At 30.9% G+C, this 27783-nt stretch overlaps 4 protein-coding genes across 11 annotated transcripts; 2 read left to right on the top strand and 2 right to left on the bottom strand.

Moving 5' to 3' along the window:
• Nucleotides 1-581: 581 nt before the first annotated feature.
• LOC100876273 (beta-1,4-glucuronyltransferase 1) lies at nt 582-18317 on the bottom strand. 4 transcript variants are annotated; one of them, XM_076530546.1, is made up of 5 exons: nt 18261-18317; nt 2859-3298; nt 1649-2043; nt 1097-1298; nt 582-971 (listed from the first exon to the last, which is right to left on the bottom strand). In XM_076530546.1, the coding sequence occupies exons 1-5, from the start codon at nt 18304-18306 to the stop codon at nt 762-764; spliced, it is 1293 nt and encodes a 430-aa protein (XP_076386661.1). In that variant the 5' UTR covers nt 18307-18317; the 3' UTR covers nt 582-761. The 4 variants fall into 4 exon arrangements, with proteins under 4 accessions (XP_076386661.1, XP_076386660.1, XP_076386659.1 ...); XM_076530545.1 differs by lacking the exon at nt 18261-18317 and adding an exon at nt 17435-17546; XM_076530544.1 differs by lacking the exon at nt 18261-18317 and having other exon boundaries at nt 2859-3531.
• On the top strand, nt 3509-21590 carry LOC100879254 (uncharacterized). Its single transcript, XM_076530543.1, is given in 8 exon segments — nt 3509-4515; nt 6855-7058; nt 7061-7137; nt 7139-7355; nt 13485-13724; nt 14023-14355; nt 14414-14644; nt 20526-21590. Coding segments are annotated over 7 exon segments (1371 nt in total). The 5' UTR covers nt 3509-4515; nt 6855-7042; the 3' UTR covers nt 20783-21590.
• On the top strand, nt 17781-19975 carry LOC143263949 (uncharacterized). 2 transcript variants are annotated; one of them, XM_076530549.1, is made up of 2 exons: nt 17781-17916; nt 19048-19975. In XM_076530549.1, exons 1-2 carry the CDS (start codon nt 17784-17786, stop codon nt 19623-19625), a joined length of 711 nt encoding a protein of 236 aa, XP_076386664.1. In that variant the 5' UTR covers nt 17781-17783; the 3' UTR covers nt 19626-19975. The 2 variants fall into 2 exon arrangements, with proteins under 2 accessions (XP_076386664.1, XP_076386665.1); XM_076530550.1 differs by lacking the exon at nt 17781-17916 and adding an exon at nt 18888-18967 and having other exon boundaries at nt 19053-19975.
• LOC100879365 (dnaJ homolog l(2)tid, mitochondrial) lies at nt 19701-27514 on the bottom strand. 4 transcript variants are annotated; one of them, XR_013037829.1, is made up of 6 exons: nt 27292-27510; nt 25733-26193; nt 25402-25665; nt 24876-25320; nt 20514-24182; nt 19701-20436 (listed from the first exon to the last, which is right to left on the bottom strand). XR_013037829.1 is itself a non-coding variant. In XM_012281835.2 (6 exons), the coding sequence occupies exons 1-5, from the start codon at nt 27485-27487 to the stop codon at nt 24368-24370; spliced, it is 1476 nt and encodes a 491-aa protein (XP_012137225.1). In that variant the 5' UTR covers nt 27488-27512; the 3' UTR covers nt 24049-24182; nt 24357-24367. The 4 variants fall into 4 exon arrangements, 3 of the variants coding, with proteins under 3 accessions (XP_003701855.1, XP_012137225.1, XP_012137226.1); XM_012281835.2 differs by lacking the exon at nt 19701-20436 and adding an exon at nt 24357-24477 and having other exon boundaries at nt 24049-24182; nt 27292-27512; XM_012281836.2 differs by lacking the exon at nt 19701-20436 and adding an exon at nt 24361-24477 and having other exon boundaries at nt 24140-24182; nt 27292-27514.
• Between the last annotated feature and the right edge of the window lie 269 nt (nt 27515-27783).

Raw genomic sequence — 27783 nt, 5'->3', positions numbered from 1 at the left:
TATAATAATCTGGTAGGGATATTTTTCATACTTGAATATTTATGGCAACCCATCCTTATCCTCCCACCTTGTTTAATAAATTTGCAAATTTAAAACTTGAATTGGAAAAATTTAGGAATTTTTGAATAATAATTAAATAACAATATGAAAAGAAGAAAGAATGTTTTACAATAATACAAAATATAAAAAATAATGTTTGCCAGTTTTTGTTAGTTATTTTAAAAATGTTCATTGTTTCTTAAAAACATCCTAATTCATCTAGCAATTTTACATTTTTGTATGGTAGTGTATGTATAATTACATAATTGTAATATTAATAAAAATTCAAATGTATTTTAAAATGTTGCATATAATTGTATATTTAAATAAAGAATTAGAAAACATTTCTAAAAGATGTTAAAGTTTTAATTTGTTATGGTCAATGAAGTTATAGGCCACACAATGATTTTTTTGAAAGTAGAAAAGTACGTAAATCAAAATTTACATTGATATGTATGTTGAAAATGTAAATTATTATATTATTAATATTAAATTGTTTTATTAATAAATTAATTTTTAAATATTATCAAATTAAAAACAACTATATTATACTAAATTTATTATTTGTATTATTATAACTGTACATATAAAATAAGTATATATCTTTTCCTCAAGCATATCAATCTAATTATTCCAATAATTATAATAGGTATATTTCAGGTAAACAACTCTTCATACTGAACCTTTGTTTAGGCACTGCCTTGTATTGGTAATAAATGTTATTATGCACATTTGTGATTAGTAGGATATTGTTTTAACAAGCGTTTAATTACACGTTGATATATTCCTGCATTTCTCCTTTCTTGGGCTTTCAGAAATTCTCGTTTCGCTGCACTAATTTTTAGTTTCCTTCGTTTAATACCTGGTGTATGGACTAAAAAGGCACCATCAAGTATAACTAATCGATAGTTTAGAAGACACATTTCATACATCTAAAAAGAACAGATAATTAAATATTAATATGCAGTGTACTGTATTGTTGTATTAATATAAGGATGCTTGCTACATAATATTGGAAAATAAAGAATAGAAATTTATTAAAAAGCTCATACTACACCTGGGTCATTTTATCTTGCCTGCCTTCCCAAGACATTTCTTCCATGTAAAGTGGATCATTTTGTGTTCCAATAAAAACAGGCTCCCATCTATGATGTGGATATTCTCTTTTTGTAATGATAAGTGGTCTTACTTTGCCTGGATCTGGTCTGAGTAACCACCTAGTGATACCAGGAAATTTTTGGCAATGTGAACAAAGAAACCTATGAAAGATGAACAACTTCATTTTATTCAATCATGATAATGTACTTCTAAATCAGAGTATATTTTAATCTGTACTTGTCAAATTTTAGATGAAAACAAATGAATGCCTTGTAATTTTAGAACCATTACATAATTTTTTGAATTCCAATGAAAAATAAGCTGAACTTGATACTGTTGCTCTAACAATGGACTTAACATTTCAGTATCAATATGTTTTGATTAAAGACTATTTAGCATCACATGTATACTCTTTCAATAACAAATTACAAATTATAATAAATTCATAGTATTACTATGAACTATTCTACAGCAAATTTCACAGTAAAACTATGAATTTATGTTCACGAACCTATGAAAATATACAGCTATACCAGTTTCTATTGCTAAGAGCAATTCCTTTTTCGTTGAAGGTGGTCTCTGATTAGATTCTATCTCAAATACAGGCACCACAAAAACAATTCCAGTTTTTGGTGTTCTACCATGGACAATCTTCATAAAACCAGAGGCTAGTTTATCACTGGGTAACAGTTCAATATCTGATACCAGAACACGAGTAGTATTTGCCTGCATTCTGGCCACATTTCTAGCTACATTAATAGGATAAGTCATAAGTTTCTGTATTCTTTCAGTTTCTGCTCCTCTTCTTTGAAGATCTAATGCAGCACAATTACTATGCCTTCCAGTACTATGCACTGGGCTCAAAACTGGTGGTCGACTCGCCGGAAATACCAGATGAACGGACACCTGCAATAATGTGTTACTAATGTAATATATAATAATTAATTACATCAATTACTATACAAAATAAATATTAATCAAAATTTAAAAAACAATATTGTTAGAATAATAATAGCAATACTAAAAGCTATTAGGTAAATGATAAAGGTATTTCGCGTTTGAAGCAAGAATGATGGTGTGTACAAATGTTTAAAGCGTATGGTGATGCGTTTGCTGCGGATTTAAGGTTTTAGGCGCTCAGCAGTTGTAATAACAATGATAGTGATAGTAATATTAATAGTGGTCACAGTAATTACATTAATTGGAGATGTGGAAAATTATACTTAAAATAAGGATAACAATTTTCATAATAATAGTAACCAAAATAATAATAAGAGTAATTTAAAATTTGGAAGCTGAGATTTAAAAACTGGAATTTAAAAATTCTAAACCATCATGCCATTAGTAAAATAATATTATTATTTATAGTACTGATGATAATAATAAATAATAACAATAATAATAGTAAGGACAATAATTTCAAATGTGAAAGTTTAGATTTGAAAAAAAATTTGAAATACTTCTAGAAGTTACAAAAAAATAATACCAATAATTAACAGTAGTGATAATCATAACAATAGTTTGTGGTCTGATTTCAAAGGAAAGGAGGAGGTGATAATAATATACCAGTATCAATATCAATATCACTATTATTTAAAAAATTACTTTAACGTATTTCATCCGCAGCAAACGCGTTGATCCCAATAACTGAAATGATCATATAGTACAAATCTAATGGTGGTTCTAGCGACTCGTTTTAAGATCGAGTGCATGGAGGAGACCTTGTACATTTCGGGTTCGCATCGGCAGGCCCGATCGAGGAGATTAATGGCGATACCAGCGTCATTGCCAGGCGTGAAAATGGCCAAACTCAATGGTCCCTCCCATCTCCTGGCCAACTCCACAATTCCATAAACCTGATCAGCGGTGGCGTGCGTACAAAGGGTCACCTCGGGCAATTTGTTTCTCCCCTCGGTCCCGCGCAATACGAATGGTAGAATTCTGTAGGGGCTCTTCTCACCGATTTCCGGGCTCCAGATGACTTTGGATGCCGGATATGAAAGAACGCGTGGCAGACCGTGGTACCATCTACAAGAACTATCGTTCCCCGGTTGTAGACCTGCCATGTATGCACCTGGCACGAACGTGGATGCTGCAGGCTGTGTATGGTGTTGCGTGTTCGCTTGTCTTTTCGATATCAGAACGTTGTCGTTACCGATCACTAAAAGAGGCAAGTAAAATACGCGATTGACCCACAAACGGCCAACCAGAGCCAGGAGAAACGTGAGGCTTAACCAAATCAGGAACTTTCGACCGGAACAACGCATTCTTCTCTTGTTTGCACAAGATGCTTCTTTTGATTTGTCGATGATCGTTGATCAGAAAACGGTTTTCCATATTACAGACAAGGTCGATTCATTGAACTTATGTTTCTGCGGTGTACATCCGGAAGAACGAGACCCTCCAGGTACGGATCGATGCGGCGCAGGCGTGTTAAATTTTGATGCAGTTTAATGAAATTTAGAAATTAAACGAAAGAGATTATTATAGTGACGTTTGCAGGGATGTTTGCGAACAATGTTATAAAATATGTAATGTAATTATACAAGGTTTATCGAATTCGAGTTTAATTACTTTATTTGGAAAAATACAAGATATTCTTTGGACAGAAATTATCTGTTCAAAATCAATCCATTTGAAGAGTGAAATTGAGATGTGAAGGACATGAGTCGTTTTAAGGTCACATCTTTGAAGATTTCACATGCCCATTTTTTTAAATAGAATTATATATTTTTTCAAATATTCTTTGAAAAGATATGAGATTAAATTCCACAAAGTATACATATTTCTATTTTCCCAAATTTCTGTATTCCTCTATTTCTATATTCCTAAATCTTTACATTCTTAATTTCCAACTCCAATATTCCATATTTTCCAATTTCTAAATTTTCCCATGTTTGACATCTTTCTCATTAAAATTTGGTATCCGTATATTTTATTTGTGTAGCGTGTTTTTAGTTCGCTCTACAAAATGCGAAACCCCGGAAACAGGGGGCCCGGGACAGGTGCGTTAGGATCAATATCACGGAAGGGTATGTTTGATCGAAGAAAGTAAGAGTCCCGATTTACAATGAAATGCATTTAAAATCTACGTGATTGATCGCTTGAAGGCTACGTTCTAATTTTAGTTGTGCCGATGGGAAATAGCTTACATTGCTACACCTTTCGCTGTAGCATGCAACGCGCCTATCTTCATTTCTACTCGGGGTCAGTAGTTTCTAAATTGTTCGATCGGTTAGAGTCTGCTTAGAAAGACTCATTATTCTCCTACGTATCAAAGTTGATCGTTTATCTTTATTTCTGTGAATCATGACAATCTGCAAAGTCTATAACAATTATCGGTTGGATAATTACACGGGGTGTTTCTGAAATAGCACGGTAAGGGATTCCTGTTCGAATATCTGTTTACGTGCGGTTTTATTATCGGAGTTTAGTTTGAAAATTCTTTGTTATACAGGGTGCCTAAATGTTTAAGTACATTTTCTAATTCGTTAAACTTAATTTTTTTATAATAACCGAAACATTTAGGGAAGAAAATTTGTTCTGTCGTTGAAAGTTTAGGAGTATAAGTAAAGTGTAGGGGTAAATTGGAAGAGTTTCACTAATAGTTTCACGCCATATATTCTTTTTCTTGGTGAAAAGATTAGAGATAACATTTTCGTTTCAAAACAGCAATAATCAGTTTATTACGAGTAGTTATAAGATATGCTCAAACATTAAGATAATTTTGTTCCGATAAAAATTCAATTGTTCTGTATTATCAGTTTGGATCGAAATGGTCACCTTTAATCAAATTATACATTTGCCTATTTTAATTTAAATTAAAAAGTTGATTGTTGAATTTATATGTAGACATTTTTCTGCACACCCTGTATTTGTAAAACGACAAAAGTATATTTTTAAAAATATTTTTATCGATTTAATTGTTGAATACTTTAGTAGTGGAACTTGTAAATGAATAGATGTTGTTATCGATCAGTGATTTAATCGAACATGTAATGAGCGTGTACTTATACGTAAGTATGAACATCTTGAAAGATACGAATTAACTAAACGAAAATATTAATACAAGTAATACGTTAAAGTACATTAATTTATATTATTTTACGTTTATATAAAATTACTGTGTAATATCTATTTATTAAATTCATAACAAAATTGATTTTATCATATTTTTCATAAACGAATTTTGTATCAAGAGTTAACTATTTTCAATTTCAATTTTTTTCTCCAAATTTCATTATAGATTTTTCATTCAATTTTTCAAGAGGGGACACCTGTACGTAAATAATGATTGTTTCTTGAATTATTTACGTCATATTTTGGTATCAAAGATAAGCTGATAAGTTTAAAGTGGTTCTTATTCTGGATTGAAAATAGCTCTCTTCACGTGGACAAAAATGAACATTAAGAGTGACAAATTGTTTGTTGAAAGAGTCTGGGAATTATATAACAATTTTGTGAAACGTATCTCTAAATAATTTGCAATTTAAATTATCGGGTAATGATTTATCGATGCTTTATGATTAATGAATACATTTTTTAATTATTTTCCTGCTTATGTGAGTGTTTATACTACACTCATACATAAGTATATTATAATTAAAATTGTACTTTTTTAGTTAAATAAAAATATTCGTCAAAATTGTTTAAATAATAGGAAGAATAGTAAAATAGTTTTGCAAAATTCAATTAGTAATTAAAATACTTTAATTAATATTCAAATTTAATTTTTTAATTTATGTTTAAATATTTATTACAGGTCTTATAACCTGCAGTTAGAATTTATCTTGGTAATTGTTAATAAATCGTTTTAACTACATTTGTAATTGTTGATAAAATAGTTGAACTTACTTTTGACATTTAAATTCGAAAATTTAAATTTGTCATCGAAAATTAAAATTGAAAATTAAGAACTTAAAAATTACAAATTTGGAGGTTTTACTTTAAAAAATTAAATTTGAAAACTCTTGTTAACTGAAATGCGTTAAAACATTGAAACACTGAAACTCGTTAAAACATTTATTAACAATAATAAATATTCGTAACTGTAAATAAAAATGAGAACTACTCAAGTGTCACATTTGAAGTTCATAAAGTAACATATTTGACAATCACACGGCATACAGATAGTACAAATATTGTTTTATTAGTTTTACCTTCTCAAGCTATAATTCTAACAATAAGTACTATTTCTTTGACCCATATTCGACGTTCTTGAACTTGTTCTAATGAATCATCATTAAGTGCGAGGTTGAAGGTAAATCAGGTTCTCTACTATTTAATGGCGATTCTCTCTACAACATTTACTTCTAATTAGTTAACTTTCATACGCTGTCAATATAAGAATTCTTCCAATCTTATACAACTCTCTTTATATTGCCGAAGTCAGAGAATTCTTAACACTGATATATTCCATTAATTATCAAAATTGTGAGATTCGAAATTAAATCTAAAATTAGTATATAAATCAGTTTTAAATCATTCAATCATTCGATTTATTATGAATTAACTTTCCACGCATCAGTTTTGCAATCTAATTTACTTTCTTTCACATTGAGGAACTTTCTAATATTTCAAAATTTGCAAAACTGCAAATCTGGTGATATATTTATTTCTCTTGTTAATTATCTCTTGACACTTATTACTTATAACATTTAAGTACACTTTAATAATCCCTCTGTTACACCATAACTTTAAAAATTTTCTTAAAACAGTTCTGACGTCCAACTATATATGAAAGAGCATTCTCAGGAAGATTCCCCAAAGGATCATGCACAAAGAGAAGGAAAATTACAGGTAGTACTATCCTTGAACTTCGAATGAAAGTGAATAGGTTTAAATGGAAAAGCACCGAACATCGTCGCGTAGCAGTTTATAGGCTCGGCGCCCTTGACCTTCGTCGATGGATATACCCCTGTTTCAGCGCCACCAACTCTTGAGGGTGCATCGACGCCTGTTAGTAATGTGGTAAACGTTGAGAAGTGGTCGTTCATTTCCATTGTCCGCGATTGCATGCGTTAATGAAAAAAATGTTGGTCCGAAAACGCGTAAGACGATTGGAATTAGTCGACTACAATGCTCTGCTCGTAGGAACTTGGTATATCCGAAATCGAAGGATGACGATCAGCATCGGGTCACAGAGTTCCATATAAAGATGACTGAACAGCAACGAAACGATAACAAGGAAGACGATGACGATGTGGTTTGCGCGATCGGTATGACTACGAATTTTTTATCGATTGTTTAAAAAAATCGTTTGCGACTACTATTTATGTCAAAATGTTGTTACTAAATCTAATTTTATGGGGTTGGACCATCCTTGAAAATTGTCATATTACATCGGAATATAGTACTAAAAAATAATTGGTTTCAATACGAAATTTAGTCTAAAATGACGCATAAGTGATTCATGTAACTGAATAACAATTTTTGTATATCTTAGAGTATGTAAAATGAAGACCTTGTCACCTTGGATCTTAGACCTTAAAAATGACCTAAACCCTTACAACTTATTTTTTCTACCTACCTATTTATTTTTCTGCACTATGCAATAGAAATATGAAAGTATAAATATTAATTGCAAGGATAAGAATTTATGCTTCTCGAGTCCTTAAAAGCAGAATATGAACTTGAATCATCTTTGAACTGAAAACAGTTGACGTAACATGAAACCAAGCTAACAAGATGCATAATCGTTTGTTGGAAATGCCGGTTTAAATAATGTACGCTTTATATCGACCGATCTAGGTACGAAGATCAAATAAGTATCATGGGTCAACGATTAAGGCGACCAAGTTAAAACGCCGAGGTCGCATCCTATACACAAAAAATGCTATATGTGAAAATAAATAATCATGTTATTTGATTATTTTGAAGCAGTAATGCGTTTTTTAACTTTACTGTTTTGGTATTTTATATAAATTTAATAAACAATACTTATGAAATATATATGTGGAAGTTTAGCTTTTTTTAAAGTCATCAATCTTTGGTATTAAAATTTACTAAAATTAATATTCGTTACGAATTTTTCAATATTATATTTTTTTCTGAACATACTGGGTGTTGCCTGTAACGCTACTCACGATTTTTCTCCCACTTGCAGCCACCTTACGAAAAAAAGTTTAGAACAATATTTGCAGGGTATGAAGTGCACAATAGATATAAGTAAAGCAAATTTTAAAAACAGTTTGTTTTTTTGACAAAGTGAAGATCACCTTGGGTTTTTTAAATAGGAACATACATTTTTTTTATTCATAGCTTTAGAGGACATCGAGACGAATTCAAAGCACATATTACATGATATTTTTATTAACATATTACTCGATATGTTATTACGATATGTAATATCGAATATTGTTCTAAACTTTTTTCGTAAGGTGGCTGCAAGTGGGTGAAAAATCGTGAATAGCGTTACAGTAACACCCTGTACATTGTCGGTTTCTATGATTGGACTATAACATTGCGCCAATTTATGAGCATAAAAGAAAAATTTGTTGAAAGGATATCACAACTTATATTTAGATTGCGGTATTAAAAATAATGATAAATATGAAATCAAATATATTCGAAATTTTTATGAAGATATCGGAAAAAGAAATCGTTGATATGTAACGGGATTTACCTTAATTCAATGTATGTTATCTTTCTTAATTAGGAAACGCTTAAAGTACTTCTGTCACTTGATACTCACTTTATCGGTGCTTCTTATCTTTTGTGATTTTTTGGATTAAGAATTAACGTTATCATAGTTTCACAACATTCCAGCTAGTCGCATTAGATACACTTAAAATAAAATTTTATCAATTCGAAAATTACAATTGTTACCTTTAAGCTGGCTTAACCCTTTTAGTGCCGGGCGAAAAACAGGTGTCCAAATTTCACGGTTATTAGGTTTTGGGAAAATTCTCATAAAAACCAAACAAGGAACAATATTTACATGATTCAAAAAGAAGGGCAAAATAAAGAACAAAACAATGACACTAGTTTTTTCTATATTCATTGAAAATTATATAAATAACAAAGGTATAAAAAATTATTAAAAAAGGTCAAAGTTGCGTTCCCTCTTACAAAACGTATTTGCACATACAAAAAGTCATCTTTTTATCATAATTTTATATAGACCATTTATCACAAAGTATATACTTTGCATTTCCAATATATTTTGTAACAAGTTAAATAATATTACATAAAAATTAAATAATAACTCGAAGGTTGAGAAAATTATGTTGTCATAAATATATTTGTGCTATAATTTTGCATAATACTTCATTATTATTTTTAATTCTCTCGTAATGAAATTAGATCATTTATAACGTATTATAAATTTATTTTGAGAGAGGGTTTTCCCCCAATGCGAATAGTAAAGCACTACGAGGTGCGGGCCGATATATCGGCTCCCGGCACTAAAAGGGTTAAAGCTTAAAGTTAGCGTTATTTTAATTATATGTACTGTAAAAATATTTTGTTGTATAAACAAAAACGATGAAGGTGCACATGAAATACATTTTAGAACATGTGTTGAAGTCTAAAATAAAATAAAATTCAAATTAAAATTGCTCATAAATAAACAGTGAATACAACGTCAATTTAGTGCAATAATTCATACTCAATTTATGCATGCTTTCAAATGACTTTTATAACTTTAAAGATGGAGATTTACCATAATAAACGGAAAAGTGATTCCATTTTTCCAAACAAATGAAAAATTAGCTGATGAACAATATTAACAATAAACTGTAGATTGGTTATTTGTTTTACTTGTTACTTTGTATTAACTAATCAAAATTTTGTATGATAATTTTCTTTTTAATTTTTTTACATTGAAACCGTGTTAAAATTTTTACACGTGAAAATAAAAAATTTAATATATAAAAATATAGCAATTTTAGTTTCCTAGAAAGAAAAAATAATTTTTTTTTAAATTAAAAAATATTGAAAAAACATTTATGTAATAATTTTCTTTAAGTTTTAAGCTTCAAATCGATGTGCCATAAGTGCAATATACTTTTATGTCATCAAATCAGAATAAACCTGTTATGTTTCCAACATTTGATATGCATATTGATATTTGATATGTATCAAATCTACTACATGCAATGTACAAGATATATTCACAATCATAGTAAATTTATGAGAAAATTCCTCGTGCAAAAATAAACTGATAATGTACGATAAATTTATCGTCACATGTGTTGGTTTTTATAATAATCCATGTTTGATATTCACTGAATACACGTGTGCTATTTTGATTTAATCTACATTTATCCTCCGAAGAATTACTATTCTTATTTATGATTATATTTGTCAGTTTCGTGACTTCAAATTAATTTAACTTTTATCGATCTTATAATTCTACCTGTGTATCTCGACTGCCAATCGCAATTAACCTTATCAAATGTAAAATATCTATAAAACATTTGTAAAATTTGTAATTCGAGAGATATCACGGTGAGCATAGCCTGTACAGTCCGCGACAAAATTGTAAGAATTAATACAAATTCTTAAATATTCAAATATTTATCATTTCCATAATTTCGATTTTAGCACTTTCCCATTTTGTAATTTTCAAAAATTCCAATTTTGCTAAATTTTTTGATTCTTAAATTTTTAAATTCCTAGATTCCTAGATTCTCATATTCAAGGTTCTCATATTCCCAAATTTCCAAATTCCCAAATTCCCAAATTCCCAAATTTCCAAATTTCCAAATTTCCATATTTCCAAATTCCTAAATTCCCAAATTTCCACATTTCCAAATTCCTAAATCCCCAAATTCCCAAATTCCCAAATCCCCAAATTTCTAAATCCCCAAATTCCTAAATCCCCAGACTCCTAAATTCCCAAATTCCCAAATTCCCAAATTCTCAAATTCTCAAATTTTCAAATTTCCAAATTCTTAAATCCCCAAATTTCTACATTTCCAAATTCCCAAATTTCCACATTTCCAAATTCCTAAATCCCCAAATTCCCAAATTTCTAAATTCCTAAATCCCCAGACTCCTAAATTCTCAAATTCTCAAATTTTCAAATTCTTAAATCCCCAAATTTCCACATTTCCAAATTCCTAGATCCCCAAATTCCCAAATTTCTAAATCCCCAGACTCCTAAATTCCCAAATTCCCAAATTCCCAAATTCCCAAATTCCCAAATTCCCAAATTCCTAAATTCCCAAATTCCCTAAATCCCCAAATTTCCAAATCCCCTATTCATCAAAGTTAAAAATTTCCGACTTCCAAATCTAAATTTGCGAACAATTCGCGCACTAACGAAACTTGTTACCGACACTAAAAATAAGTGTACATCAACTCTTGAACGGTTCTGTATTTTTTCCAAGGTTCCCATTAAACGTATTTATAAGTTTCATACAAACATTTATTCAAATGTATGTACGCAGTGATTATAGCTTCGAAGTCTCAAATTAGCTTGTAGCACGTTGATTCTTTAATCTGATAATTATACGCCGACAAAGTTAAAAAAACAATGGCAGTAATTAATCTAGGAATTCATTAAGACTCGCAGTGATTTACTTAAAATAGCGCAAAAACAAAACTACTTCGCAATTGATTTCAAGTTTTGATTCAAGCATGAACTAAAGAAAAAGGAACGAAAACCATAAGTAAATAATGGTTATATTGCTATTTTCCCATTGATTTTTCCATTTTTATATGCAGGATGATTGAAAAATCATTTTCATAATTTTTCAAACACACAGCCACACAAAAAATAAATGAAACTTTCAATTGACTACAAATTGTAGTATCAAAAATTTAAAAAGGAGTGTTACTTCTATGTAAAATAGGAGTTATTTTTTTACAAGATGCATATTTATAATTGCATGCTTGTCGAGACGAATGATTATTGAGGTGACCTCGAACTAAGAAATCGTTACAGATCGCTGGAATATTTGACCTGGCTGATTGGTATCAAATAGAGATTCTACTTGTGCAAGCAAATTTTATGTTATCATTCCCTTCGTATAAATAGAAATCTTTAAATTCCAATATGGGATCAGTATGTTACTTTCGACGTTATGTGGAAGTATCTATTCTGTGGAAGAAAAACACAAATCTTTGGAAGAGTCTAAATATGCAGGCTGGTTGAGGTATCAGATGTTATCCTAGTAGAAATAGTAAGAAACTCTGATTTAGAAAGAAAAAATTTTGAGAGAAGCAGATAGTTTGCATTTGCTATTGTTAATGTTATTTTGTAGGACGTGTAATTTTACTTATTTCATCGCCACAATTAATCCGTTTTTCTTTTATTTTTATAATAGTAATCTGTTGAACCGAAAGCTAATTTATTGAGCATAGGCAGTTATGTTAAGTGTCAGTACTTGCTCACAGAAAACTATTTTATCATAAGTTATGTAATGAATATCATCGTATCATAATGAGTATTGCTTCAAGCATTCCTAAACAAATGGTCCAAATAGAAGAAAATCTAATTTTATCTAGAATTTAGACAACTTACTGATATATGTATTTCCGGATACAAACTATTTTAACGAACATTCAACAAAACAAAAAGAAGTGGAATGAAAAAGGCTTTGGATGAAGTGTTCTTATGTTATATCCAAGCATACATACAGTTGGAAAAAATATACATTTGCAACCTTGCAAATTAACATTAAATTAATTTCTATCAATTTTGCAAATTAACCATTACATTAATTTCTATCAACTTCACAAATTAACCATTACATTAGTTTCTATTAAGATTTTGTACACAATTTTACATCTTTTAGCCTGAAAATATTTATACTCTTCTTTAGCTTACCACATTTAAACATTATCAAAAATGAACGTACTGTTCCTTTTATTTTAAATGCATAATTTGTAGCAAATATTACTTTCGTTTAATTGTATGTCAAAGCAAACATGTATTATAGATATATCTACATCGAAGGCTTTACATCATAAGAACCTTCAATACGCTTGGCAATATGCCTCGAAATAAAAATGGCAGTCCATATTTAGATCATTTTTTTACCATGAAAGATGTCGGGTGAAGTTTGTTCGACTATAGGAAAATTGAGATGAATCGTAAAAAAACAATTCTCAGTCGAGACCTCACATAGCATAACATACTGGCGCATATTTTTTTATCTTTGTTTTTGTCACTCGGCTTAATGACTAAGATATGCTAGCTTCTTTCCTTATGTTTTATCTAGTTCCAGTATTGTATTCATTCTTGCTGGAAACGTTGCGGTTGTTTTTTTGCTCATGTTTGTATATCACCGCCTTGACCTTACTTACAGTGTTCGCTCGATAAATATCCGATTGAGAGCTCTTCCAAGAAACTGTCTTGCTAGAACTACACATGTGATAAGCTTTTTTATTGTTGACAGACACATCGACAACAGTTTCAGAAGACACTTTTCCACGCTTTAAAACACCAGTGCATTTTCGAAGATGCACAAAATCGGTTGCCATACAAACGATAATTGGGCAACCATTACGATTAAGAGTCTTGCCGTCCATTAAAGACATTGTTGATGAAAATGAAACGAATTCAGGGGATGTCAAAGGATTTTCTAAGATATGGAAGTATCTTAGGTTTCTGGGGAGATTATCATTATCTCTATTTGGTAAGAAAACCTGATGCCATAGTTGTATTAAATGCTTGCAACCATGAACGTAGATTTTCAGTTAATCTAAGACGAGGGTTGATAAAATTATTTGTTGAATACGTAGCCTAACCGATACTACTTCCATTTTTCTACATTTAAATTACTAACCTGAACGATTGGAGAATCTCTGAGACTCCTAACAGATTTCGTCACTCAATGTTATCGTTTATATTTATCGAACACTATCTAGCTACGCAAAAGTTGAAAAAAATAGTGTCCCAAAACGAAGTTTATCCAAATATCCTACAAATTGTAGGACTGTTCTGGTTCCTCACCACGTGGGCAATCGTCGGCGCCATCGTGTTCTGCGCCATCGAAGGACCACGAGAACGCGAACAAGTCACAAAATTAAAAGATATGCAAAACGAATTAGCGGTTAGTCTAGCCACAGAACTGAGACAATTGCGTACAGAAAAAGAGGAAGATTTAGAACCACTTTGGAGCAACAAAGTACAAAAGTACGTAGAGAAACACGAAGAGTTTCTGTTAAAGGCAGTCAACTCTGGATACGGCGAAAGTGGTGACAATGGGGAACTTTGGACGCTTCCTGGTTGTGTCCTCTTTTCTCTCGCGCTTCTCACTACTCTTGGTAATTTCCATTTATTAAAATGTCGATGATTATATTATAATAGAATGGTAATTTATAGGTTTTGGTGCTCCAGTTCCACGGACGACAATCGGGCGAACGGCGACCGTCATTTTTGCAGCAATTGGGATACCTGCACATTTTCTACTGATTATGAATATTGGTCTTTTATTAGCCGTACGATTACAGAGGTACGCCATATCAAGGAAGTTTGTTGACTACGATCAGTCGGATCCTAAGTATTTGGCACCGATACCGAACTGGGTTAAGATAGTACCATTCGTTTTTGGAGGTAACTGAAACTATATTAAATATTTTAATATTTTTAGTTTATTTCCTGATTTTTCTTAGAACCTTCTTGGTACCCAAGTTTCCCTAGTTTTTCTTAGAACCTAATCTATCTCTAGGTCTTTCCCAGGTACCCCTAACTCTGCCTGAAACCCAAACTGCTCTAGAATTTAAACTTTGTCTAGGACCTATGCTTTCAGTAGAACCTAGGTAACCTTAGCTCTGCCTAAAACCCAAACTCTACTAGGATTTAAACTTTCTCTGGAACCTATGCTCTCAATAGGACTCAGATACCCCTAACATTCCATAAATCCCAAACTCTGATAGAATTTATACTCTCTTTGGGACCTACGCTCTCAATAGTACCTAGGTACCCAGTTTTCCCTAAAACCCAAACTGTCCTAGAATTTAAACTCTGTCTAAGACATAGGATCTCTATAGAATCTACGTACCTCCAAATTTCTCTGAAACCCAAACTCCTCTAGAATCTAAGATAAATGGAATTTTGAATCTTAGCTAGGACCTAAATTTTCTCATCTCTGACTACAACTTAAACTCTATTATATAAGCCCCTCCTAGGACATAGGCTATCTCTAGACGTAGGCTCTCCCTAGAACCCCAGTCCTTCAAGCTCTCCCTACAATATAAAGTCTCCTTAGAATCTAAATCTTTCCTACAATTCAAACCTTCCCTAAAATTTAGAACGTTCTCTAGCTTTTTGACACTTCTTAAATTCTAAATTCTGCATGAAACCTACATTTTTCTCAAAACCGAAAACAATTGATGGGAAATTTCTCCCTTCACCATTACCTATAACCAAAATCACCATACATTGCATCGAGATATATGCAGTCAGTTCTTGAAACGTTGCATTATGGACGCATCAGCGATGCGTATCGAAGCGGAGCTTGCTCCATGCCTCGGTGTTCGTGCACGGAGCGTACAGTAAACGTTGCGTCACGTCGCATCAATTACGTGTATGACGAATGATGATGAGGACACATTACTCGCTATATTTGATGTATATTAGAGTACTGTATGTTGTAAGAGACATTTGCAGAAGCTATAAAAGAGATTATAGCTATAAAAGATGATATGACAAAATGTTTCGTATTAGATAATTACATTCATGTTTACATTTCCAAATAGATTTTTTTTTGCAAATGTTATGAGGGTTTTTGAAATTGGATTTTGTCTAAAATTGAACTACACAAAAATGTTATACTTTGGTCATAGAATTAGTACATAGTATTGTACTGTGAGGCATTCCGTATGTATTGGGCGTCATGGCGACCGTGACGCGACGCAAGCGTGACGTTAACGCTCCGAAGACGGTCAACTATTGCTTTATATCGCCTTCTAGAACGGAAACGACAGTAATACAACTCTGTGGACGAACGGCCTTAGAATTGCAATAAAGTTCGGAGATACAATTTTATAGTACAGACGTACTCTTAGCAAACATTAAAACTCCTTTAACTGTTAAACTCTGAACGCTTCGTAGCTCACATGACCATACGTGCTGATTTTATCAGTTCAGTATTTTAAACACCTATTTATACTAATTAAATAATTTTGAGATTATACGAATCTACTGAATAATGCAAATACTAACTTTTAGAATTTTATTTTAGTGACTGTTATTTTCTAAAATTATTTCCTTTTTTCAATTTTTATTTTTGTTTAAAATGAACTTACAACTAATTATTTTTATAAGATACTAATGTGGAAACATTTTGATTCATATTTTTTTTGCTTGGCTGCACTAAAAGGCTACACATAAATATTGATTTAATTTTATTATGACTAATCGTTGTACTGATTTCACCAATTTTTGTATTTTACAATGAAAACAAATGGTCACCCTATATATCATCACTAAATACATTGGATCGCGAAAGCTGAAATAGTAACGCTACCTCAGAATTCCAACAGGCGGTCGGTCACGACAGCTGTTTAAAGGTCCCTTTATATCGAACGTGTCAGACGCGTAACGTTGCAGGCACGACCAATATTTCCCGCCTCAAATCACTCATATATTTAAAAGCAAGTTATAATTAATTTCTAGCATATGAAAAATTTAAAAGATACTGCTAAACACGATTATAAATTGTATTCGTGAAACAGAATTATTGTAAGTGATAAAAAGACTCCAATTTACCGCTTAGTAATTGTTGAAATTTAAATTACCCACCAAATTCAAATTGTAAAGTGTATATCTACAAAAAATTCTAATATACTTTCCTAATTTGTAAAACATTTTAAAAGCTTATAATTATACTTTATAAATATAATTATTAAATATGTAATTATTAATTATATTTATGAAGCATAATTGTTTCAAGTACAACAGAAACTTCAATTCAACGTTTAACAGTTGTTGAGGTTCAACTTTTCCGCCAATTTCGAATTTCGAGGTTAGGATGCGTATATACAGCAAATTTAATTGTTCATTGTAGAAAACCTTGACAGAATTTTACAATATACTGCATAGAAATATTTCTTAATAGGTTTGCTATCGCTGTCCCGATATCGTGTACTTGAGAATTATGGCACACAATTTTAAGTGTTAATACCTTTTTCTACGAAAACTTTCATGTTTAACGTAACACAGAGACAATAGTAATACATTCTTGCGAATAGTATTCTGCTTGTAAGCAATTATTGTTTGCATACATAACATTCAGAGGTTATGTGCTTCGTTTCCTATACACAATAACTGACGCACACTTATTTGCCTGGCTATGTAAAGAATAATTATTCTTATTACATGACTGTTTATGAGAAATCTTACTTATCGACGAATGCAAACGTGTTTGATGTTGTACGCAGATAGAGAGGGGGAACCCCAGAACGAACTTGGCCATTTTTGGTTCACTACAGACATCGAACGTGTCAGACGCGTAGCGTAGCAGACATAACAAATATTCCTTGCTACTTCATCTAATAAGAGCGTCCATATTTAACGTAACGTAGCAGACCCGCCCCGTGCCAACACGACATTCTTGCGGAGAGTATTGTGTCTGTGCTGGTACGTGTCTGTGCTTGTTTGTCCCCGTTTATGTGGTCAGTGCGAATACTAATCCTGAACCGTACAGGCACGGTCGTCGAAATATTTTTGTGTAAAACGTTACATAGTAACAATGGATAATTTAACATTAATAGACTTAGTTAAAGAATATACGTTTCTGTATGATCCAACTAATAAGTGGTATAGTGACAATCAAAAGAAGGATATAGCATGGAAGGAAATTTCAAAGAAGCTTAGAGTGCAAGGTAAGTATTTTTTTTTATTAATTTAATTATTTTTATTATCTATATTAATAAATTAAAAAATATTGAGAACTTTTTCCTTTATCCTCCTTTCGATTTGTTTCTTATATTTCGTGGCGAAATAGTAGTGTTGCATTTCAAAAATAAATCCCGCCAAATTTGATAAAATGCAACGAAAGTTGTCATTACAAAATTCGGAGCTTTTAGAATAAATAACGTTTGCTAAGTAAATGTGGGTCCAGTAATTCCTATTTTTAAAGTTGTAAATAATATTTTGTCCCGATTAAAGCGAACGGCTCTCTCGGTTCGGAGCTATCGCGCTACATAAAAACAATGGATTATCTTACCACTTCCTCTTTTTGTGATTATAGAAGATTTCCACCGCGCGCCCATTTTCAAACAAGTTTTCTGCGTACATCTATAATTAAAGACATGATATGAAAAAAAGCGTTTGATCTAAAGTATATAGTATCAAAATTTTAGTACGTACCTTCAAAATATATCGTCGCGTGCAAAAGGGAAAGTGTAGGAGAAAAATGTCTTACTGGTCTAATTCGTTATTTATCATTCGCTCTATATACAGGAATGGAAATAAACTCCAGAGTAATATTTTTAATTCATTTTTCGAAAATTAACAAAATGTCACAAATATGTATGCTGCCAACATTTAGTACTGAAAATGCATAGACTGTATGGCCAATATTAAAGTATTTATACATAGAGAGATTATATACAAAAATAAATTCACCTGAAGTCTTCCTAAGATCTCTCTGGTTCTCCCTGTATTTTACCAAGACTGAGGAGCAACTAATGAGAGACTTATCTCTTTACACTTATCCTTATTTAAGGATCGCCGGTTTCTTCTTACAATCATTCTTCCGTGCAGCGTCCTTTCGTCGTTAACAATATCATATGATCTTAGGCGGCCATGACAGACTAACGTTGTCCTTGTTCATCCGCGTCTTTATATCATGGTATTGGTGAAGAAACGTCCATGTGTATAGAAGATGGAGACTCCAGTAGTTCAAAATCTACAAATAAAATAATATTATTAGTATAAATAATATTAAATAATATTATTAAATATTAAATATTATAATAATATTAGATATTATTATTATTATTTTGTTTCAGAACAGGACTGCAGAAAAACTTGGGCTTTGCTACGAGACTCTTTCAGACGTGCCATCAAAAAACAGAAAAAGAACAGTCAAGCAAATATGATGTGCAAGAAATGGAAGTATCAAGATGAGATGTCTTTTCTAATACCGTTTATGAAAGAAAGATCCAGTTTATGTGTATTGTCATCTCCAGTTGACGATGACAATGATTTCGATGTTACGTTAGACAATGAAACTTCGATACCTTTAATCGACTATAAACCTGACAGAGTATCCACGGACAATGATCCATTTAATCTAAATAGTACAAGATCTACGATTCGTCCGGCTAAGCGCCAACGAAATAATTCTCTCAAAAATTCTTCAACCGAGGAAACGTCTGCGTTACTAATGAAATTCATAGCGGACAATAAAAGGAACTGTGACGACATTGAACAATTCTTCGTTAGTATGGCCACAACAGTGAGATCGTTTCCGCCGCGAGAAAGAGCCGTAGCCAAAGCTAAGGTGTTTGAACTTATATCCAAAATGGAGATAGATATTCTGAGCAGTCCATCCACTTCGCATAATCAATCTGCGATGCCCTTCTAATAGAACAAGTATAGGAAGCGACTTCCTATTTAACACACAAGCTGATGACCTTTCCATCGTGGATATTTTTTATCGATCAGCAACGCTTGATCTAGTTGCATGGAGCACCCTGTACATTACATATCTCGTTGAACTAATGTGGAATATCGGAACCTCCAGAGAGGAACCGTGAAGAAAGTGATTACGGGTAGACGTGTTAGAGTAGCGAGTAACATAGTCAGCTGCTACTCTGAACGTCCTGGTTTAAATCCCGGGGGGATCCATTTTACGGATCCTACATTAATCACATTTTTATACGACGGAATATTGTTTTTTATACATAGAAATATATCTTAAATATTTTTAAGAAACAGGTAGTTTTTCGTGTGGTGACTACCCCTTTAAGGAATATGTTCGACCTTGAATCTGCGATTCCTTGGGACCTTTATAGAAGCTCTTGCCAGTGTCATCCTAGGTACTATGTAGGCTCTTCCAGAATCTGGACTCTCTATACTCTCCCTAGATTCTATGTAGATTTACCTTGAGCTCACAGTAGCTTCTATGTAGGCTCTTCCAGAATCTGGACTCTCTATACTCTCCCTAGATTTTATGTAGATTTACCTTCAGCTCACAGTAGCTTCTATGTAGGCTTTCATGAGTGTTCCTAGGTTCTACATGCACTCTTCCTAGGATTTAGATTCTTTCTGAGCATTTCCTAGTTCTAGAGAACCAAGGTCCTTACACATTCTTTAGATTTGTATACATACAGACACTCATGATCCCTTATGCTCTGTCCAGGCTTTTCCTATAATCTCCTTATCTCCCCATGTTCCTGTAATTTTTATACTTGAAATTTTATACTTAAAATTTAATTACAAACGTCGTACAAATTAAAAATATTTGTATTACTTTTAACTGTAGCCAGCTATTATCTGATGGGGATTCTATGTTTTGGAGTAGCCAGATCCAGGCCAATTGCAGCAAGTGTTCTATTTCCTCTAGATTTCACGGCTGCCGGTGGTCTTTCAACTATAGTTGGTCATATGCGAATATTGTATGGACTTTATCTCGAAGGTGCAGTTACAGTTGCAGCCTTTGCGGTTGCTGTGCTCCGTGTATCGGCTACACAAAATTTGACCAATATCGGCCTCAAATATGGCCTTCTAGTCGAAGCTTAATAATTTTTACCTTTTGTACCTTAGTCTTTCTTTTGTTATAATAACATTAAAGGTCAATAATCCGAGAACTGGAGATTCTTTTTGATAATCTGCTGTTCTCGTATTATACGACTTTCCTATTTATACAAAAATTATAATCGTGTTGGATAGAATTAATTACAGTATGAAGACTATGTTTCATCTTTCATTTAATCTAATAATTTTCAACGAAGTTTTGGATCTCCCAAATCACGTGTCCATCGAAATAGATTATAACAGAAGGTAGATTTTGCCCTATATTCCATCTATTAATCACAAGCTTAATACATTCGATTTTTAAGCATTAGATGCACATATTGTCACTTATCTAAAATATATACGTACTTGAGTTCGAAAGTATTAACGTATTTGAGAGAAAGGATCACGGAATGAGGAAAGTTCGAAACTTCGTTGGACATTATTGATTTAATCCTTTGAGGACCATAAAACTATATAGTGTTCACAAAGGATTTATATGTTAATTGTTATACAAGGTGTTCCATTTAAATTGACCTACTCGAGTATCTTCAAAAATATTGGTAACATAAAAAAATAACTTATAATTCCATTTTAAAGAATGAAGTGACCTTCATATCTTTCGAACATGTCCGCGAAGGTAGCTATTTTCATCATTTGCCTTCTGATACTAACTAATTTTTGTCTAACAGGTATTTTCGAAGATATTTGAATGGCTTAGTTTAAATGGAACAGCCTGTATACTGATTACTCTTAACAAGCCTATATTTGATTGAAACTTTGTTACGTGTTAATAAAAAGTTATACAGTTTAATCACATTTTATCTAACTTATCACCAATATAATTTATATTTTATCAACATAATTTGATCATAACAAATTTTAATAAAGAAGTTAATCAATGAAACACTGTTCTAGTAAAAATATGGCTATGTATATATACTTATTAAATATTTTTAAATGTATACTTCTGTATAGCATAAAGTACAGTCTATTACAACATAGGCTTTTCTGATTGTAAGGGTATATGTAGGGAAAGAATACACTCCCCATATTTGTCTTCATCTTTTATCTATCAAGATAGGAAGTTCTAAGTTACCTCTTTTGACCCTCTAGATTTTATCAACTCTCTCGATGTTTTATTTCTCTCAACTCTTTTTCGGTTATTCTTAGATTTTCCCTAAACTCAATCTTTTTAAAAATTTTCCTTAAACTACTCTTTTCCCCACATTTTCTTACAATTCTCCTAAACTTTCCTTTTGATACCTTTAAATCAAAAGAAGCTTACATTGCACTAAACTGTACGTTACTCTATATTACAAAGCGCAAAAGTTCACAAAAGACTTTAAATTATAAATTGTTGTGCAATTTTAGTATTGTTAAAAATAATTTAAGAATTTTTCTGTAATAAAATATGCTTATTCTTTATTGTGATTTAATTCTTATACTATATAATTCGGAATTGATATTTATTAAAGCTTTAATGGAATATACGGCACCTGACATAAACAACATTGTAACTACTTTGTGTTCATGTTAAAGTTATAATGTTGTTCATATCATATGCCAATATATAAATATATTTACTATATGTAATTAAATTTTAAAAAGTAAATAACTCTATTGTATTAAGATCTTTATATTAACTTTTTTTGACTAACATATTAATAAGCATGCTTTACATGTATATATATAAAACATAAGTTCATTAGAACAATGAAAAAGAAGTTCGCACATAATACATTTCAATGAATGTTTAATTATAATTATATCGTTTATTTGTTGGAATAATGATATAACTCAAAAATCATAATTTTGGGAAAAAGAGTTCAAATGTTATTGTTCCATAAGCTCGTTTTTAAAATCTTACTTTTAGAACATTATCAATAAAAAAGTACAATCAAGAACTGTTCTTTCTATGCTAGTATCTTACAAATTATAAGTGTTGAGTTATGTAACTGTTCCATTTAATACACGATATGCAATATTACAATTTTAAACAAATAACATCTATTAGTATTTTTATAAGCAATAATATGTATATTTAATAGAATAGTTGATATCAGTTTGTATTGTTAAATCATTATCATCACATTATATCTTTCTATTAAATTATATACATATATATAATAGTACAAAATTTATAAGAGAAAAGAATATATAAATTATTACTAAACACTATGTGAAAGAAATAAAGTCCATTACGTTTATCATGTAAACAGATAAATATATTTTTTTTTCACAAAATTGTACTGTAAAATATTAAATAATATTTATACATATACATTTTTTATTTTACCGTATTTGTACTTAAACAAGCTGACACAAACATTAAATATAATTTCACTACAGTTACTTTATAATTCCACAATAACTTATGATTGTTTGGTAACTAAATTAAACTTGGAGTCATTACATTATTATATGAAAAATTTTAAGTGTAAAACATTATAAAAAGGAAAACATTAAATTCAATGCAAAGCTTAAATATTACTGTTACGCAAAAAAAAAAACATTGCAAAAAGGAATAATATTTTTATCACACTATATAAGTTATACCTCTTTTCCCAAGGAACAAAAATCAGTTACTACATCTGTTTTGGACATGTGCTGTTAAGAGTATAAAAAGAAACAAGATGAAAACAGATCACTGAAAGTTTAAGAATAGATAAAACTATATCTATACAAAAAATTATGTGTATCTCACTTGTGCGTGTAATTAAATTAATAAATAATATATAGTGTATTTTTATATTTTCGCATGTGTTCTGTTAAACATATTTAGATCGTAACATTAATACAAAATACTAACAAAAATAATATAAATTTATTTTGGATAGTATGGATTAAAGGATAATGATAAAACAGTAGTAAAGATGTAACGGTTTGCGAAATTTATTACATAAATATTATAGATATCACTGATGTGATACTATAACTATCAGTTTTTGCTTAATATGTGTTTTACTTTAATCAAAGGAGAAATTTTTGTATATATCCGTTAAGCAATAATTCCAATCTACATTTTTAACAAAAACATGGGACTGCAGTCAATCTCATTTGAATGTAAATAATGTCTATAATTTTAAGTGTATTAAATCCTGTTTAACAACAATTATATTTTTTACTTTGACTTTACTTCTTTTATAGATGTTACAAAGGACTAATTCTAATGAGAAACCTCTAACGTTTGAACTAAAAGTTTAGGACATTTCCCGCCGTCGTAGCGTGTCGTCGTCTTCATCACTCGTACGAGTTTCCTTCATTCTACCTTTATTAAGGGGTACATCTCCTGGACCTGAAGGTTCTGAACTTAAACATTGGTTGTCGGAATCATTTTTATCCCCCAATGCTATTCGTATAGATTCCACCAAATTCAAAGGACCAGTATAACTTTGCTTTGAACCTATAAATAGATAACGTAAGTATTTTAATATACAGTAGCAAATATTAAAATTCATATCATTACTTTATTGCATAAAATTTTGTTACTTTATTTTATAGGCGAAAATAAGTTAGGATCATTGTTGTATGATATACATACAACAACTTTTACAACCTGTCCCAAAGATTCACTCACCTACTTTTAATTTATCCAAATATAGCTTTCTTGATTTTTTTAAGCAGACCGTCATTTTCAACATTTCCTTCATTATCTGCGTAATGTCTCGCTTGAGTTTTTACCTTCGGACCTGCCGTGCCTAGAAAGGGGGGAAATAGTCTAATAATAAAAAGTTAAATACAATAGTGCGTTAAAACAAACACTTTGAGTCTAATTAACCTACTAAACAATGTGTTAATTCTTTTTATAGTTCAAAAAATTTATTTATATGAATACTAATGAAACGCACATATAAATTTTTACATCGTTTATTTAATTAGCAAGGTCAGGTACACGTGAGAAAACTCAAGCGACACACAAGGTTTATGTGATTTTATAAGAAACAAGGGTTATTTAAAATATGTTATTTTTCAGAAATATTGAAATTTAACTTATATAAAAAAAAACATGAGATTTTATACATTTTAGTTTTTCTTTTTTATATAATGTTTAATTAACAGAATCTTCGTTATTATTATTTACCATACTTATTCTTACCATCTGTCTTGTACGTTATGCCATGTATACTCCCGGGTGTATCCTCTTCAAGTTCAGCATAAGCTTGGAGTAATGCCAATTGCTTATCATTTAATTTCTCAGGTATAACAATTTTAATGTGTACATAATGATCTCCGCATCCTGTACCATTCACTTTCTTTATTCCTTTACCATTGAGGCGAATTTTGGTATGGGACGAAGTACCAGGACGAACTTGTATAGTATGATCTTCGTAAACGCCTTCTATTCTTATTGTACCACCAAGCACTGCTTGTGATAATGAAATTTGAGCGTCTGTATGTATATCTGAACCATCTCTGCGAAAGTATTTTGATTTTTCCACGCGGAATGTTATAAATACTTCTTTGTTACCCACAGCCATTCGAATTGTTTGACCATCTTCAACGCCAGCCGGTACTGGCACTATCACTTTCTTACGTTGCACCTATTATTGATAACATTTTTTATGTAGCAAATCTATTATTCAATATATGAATATTATAATTAATATTAAATTTATTTATACCGATTGTCCTTTTCCCTCGCAATCAAGACATGGAAATTTAATAAACATTCGGGTACCATGACAGTAACGGCATGTCGAACGCATTACAAAAGGACCAGTACTAATTGTTTCCATTCCAGTTCCGTTACAATATTGACATCTAACTGCTTTTGTTCCTGGTTCACATCTGGACCCTGAACATTTTGGGCAGGTATCTAATACATTTAACTGAACTTCTTTATTTACTCCTCTTGCTGCTTGTGAAAATGTTAAATTCATAACAACCTTAAAAAGAGAAGATTACAATGTTTTATAGAACTTATTGCCGAATGATACACATATGTATGCATACCTCTTGAGCTGCACCAAAACCAAACTTTGATTCAGCAAAATCTTCAAAATCACCAAATGCACTACTTTGAAATCCAGCATCTCCAAATATTTTCCTAAATAAATCTTCTGGATTGACTGAGGATCTGAATTGCCAACTTTGACCAAAATCTTTAGCATGGCCACCACCTTGTCCCATTCCCATCTGTTCTGACGTTGATCCCCACGTATCATATTGTTTTCTTTTAGTATCATCGCTTAACACTTCATAAGCTTCTGAAACCTCTTGGAACTTTTTACTGGCATCTGGATCTCCTTTATTTGTATCAGGATGATACTTTTTAGCCAATTGATAATAAGCTTTCTTAATATCCTTTGCTGATGCATTTTTGGATACACCCAATATTTCATAATAATTACGTTTTAAAAGTTTGCTAGTTAAATGTATTCCTCTTTGAGGTTGAGTTAAATTTCCTAATATACCTGAAATGAAGTGCAATAATACTTGAAGTTGAAAAACATATATTTTTGTTAATAATTTATGGCATATATTATTTAATAACATTTTATAAAATACATCTTTTTTCATGTAATGGACCAATCGATCATATATTGGAATTATTTCAGAAATAATAGAGTAGATTCTTTATTTAAATTAAAAATATTATGTGCAAAAAGCAATACATAAATATTCTAAAGAGAAATCTATTATTAGTTATATAATTTAATGATTATAAAGAACAAATATTCTAACAAGAAGGAATATTCAAACTACATCAAAACTCAAACTTGCAATCTAAATTTGGTTGAAAATTTATTATCCGTAGTAAAAAGAAATTAGGAAAATATAAAAATCTACTATTAAGCACTTATAAATTCTAAATTTGAATATAACAATTATAATACAGTATTGAATCAGAAATAATGCATAATTTAATAGAAAATATGGTAAAACATATTCAGCTACTATAAAGGAAAACATAGTATTACATTTTATGCAATATTATAGCAGTAATAATTTTAATGCATTATATGTTATTATTTGGTTAAAATATAGTAGCATTAGCCTTTTAATAACATCTTTGCATCACGTGTTTATGCTTTTGCTTGTCATTATATACTGATTATCTAAGGTCGCCTTCATAAAAATTGATCAACTGATAAAATTATTAATAAAACCATTTAAAATCAACAAGCAAATTATCAGAAAATGTATAATTGAATATATTTTGTAAATTGTAAATTAGAAAAAAATGTTTAAAATATACAGAAGGTATTAAATTAAGAACGAAGTTTAAATGCTTAAATCTACACTAAAAGACTTATAAACAATGATTACTAGTGAAGCAAAGCGTGAACATGTGTCTTCAAAATGTCAGGTTATGCTCCCTTTCATAGCTCGTTCATAAAGTTCTGCGCAATAAATAACACGACATTCGAAAGGGAATTAATAATTCGAAATAAGACATATTTGCGAGATATTAAAATACGCTTATTATACACATAAAGCAGAAGAAAATTCAAATTATTAGAAAAAGCATGATGTAATCTGTACTTTTCATAAGTAGAGATGTACATTACATTTTTCTGTTTTTCTTGAGTCCCACTTGCCGACACCCAATACTACTGTTGCGATAGATCGGTGACACGTTCTACATTTCTGTACAATACCACATGAAAATTTATTTAAATTACTATTGTTGATTAAATTAATAGTCTTTGGTCGAAAAACTATTGCCAGTCCCTTGCCGGTCGCCATGTTGCATAAGGAACGCATGGCCCTGTGTCACGTGACATCTAGAAAATACCGTGTGCTTTCTAGAAACTAAATTTGTAAAGATATATTATTTACAAATTGAAATAATAAAGAAATATTTATAATTGTTGACATGTCATGAACATTCTATTACAATATTTATTGCATTTTATTGTATTTGTTATTTAGTAAAAAAGCTCGTGATGATCTTTTTCACTATAGCCTAATTTTTCTCCTAAGATATAATAACTACTTCTTCGAACATTGTTCTGTATCATCATAAGTAAAAAAATAATACGAGATGGTAAAGTAATAAT

This window comes from Megachile rotundata, chromosome 4 (genome assembly GCF_050947335.1).
Source record: "Megachile rotundata isolate GNS110a chromosome 4, iyMegRotu1, whole genome shotgun sequence".
NCBI lineage: Eukaryota > Metazoa > Arthropoda > Insecta > Hymenoptera > Megachilidae > Megachile > Megachile rotundata.
This window is presented reverse-complemented; position numbering and strand designations above follow the sequence as displayed.

Bases quoted from the DNA above. Each gene is read 5' to 3' on its own strand.
- LOC100876273 (XM_076530544.1), bottom strand. From the start codon at position 3,404: ATGCGTTGTTCCGGTCGAAAGTTCCTGATTTGGTTAAGCCTCACGTTT. The intron at 2,044-2,858 runs GTCTCCTCCATG...ACATTATTGCAG, and splicing joins GCGAACCCGAAATGTACAAG to GTGTCCGTTCATCTGGTATT. The intron at 1,299-1,648 runs GTTCGTGAACAT...CATCTTTCATAG, and splicing joins ATAGCTGTATATTTTCATAG to GTTTCTTTGTTCACATTGCC.
- LOC143263949 (XM_076530549.1), top strand. From the start codon at position 17,784: ATGGATAATTTAACATTAATAGACTTAGTTAAAGAATATACGTTTCTG. The intron at 17,917-19,047 runs GTAAGTATTTTT...ATTTTGTTTCAG, and splicing joins AAAGAAGCTTAGAGTGCAAG to AACAGGACTGCAGAAAAACT.
- LOC100879365 (XM_003701807.3), bottom strand. From the start codon at position 27,487: ATGCGTTCCTTATGCAACATGGCGACCGGCAAGGGACTGGCAATAGTT. The intron at 25,321-25,401 runs GTATAAATAAAT...TATCAATAATAG, and splicing joins GCGAGGGAAAAGGACAATCG to GTGCAACGTAAGAAAGTGAT. The intron at 24,183-24,875 runs GTAAGAATAAGT...ATCTATTTATAG, and splicing joins CATAACGTACAAGACAGATG to GTTCAAAGCAAAGTTATACT.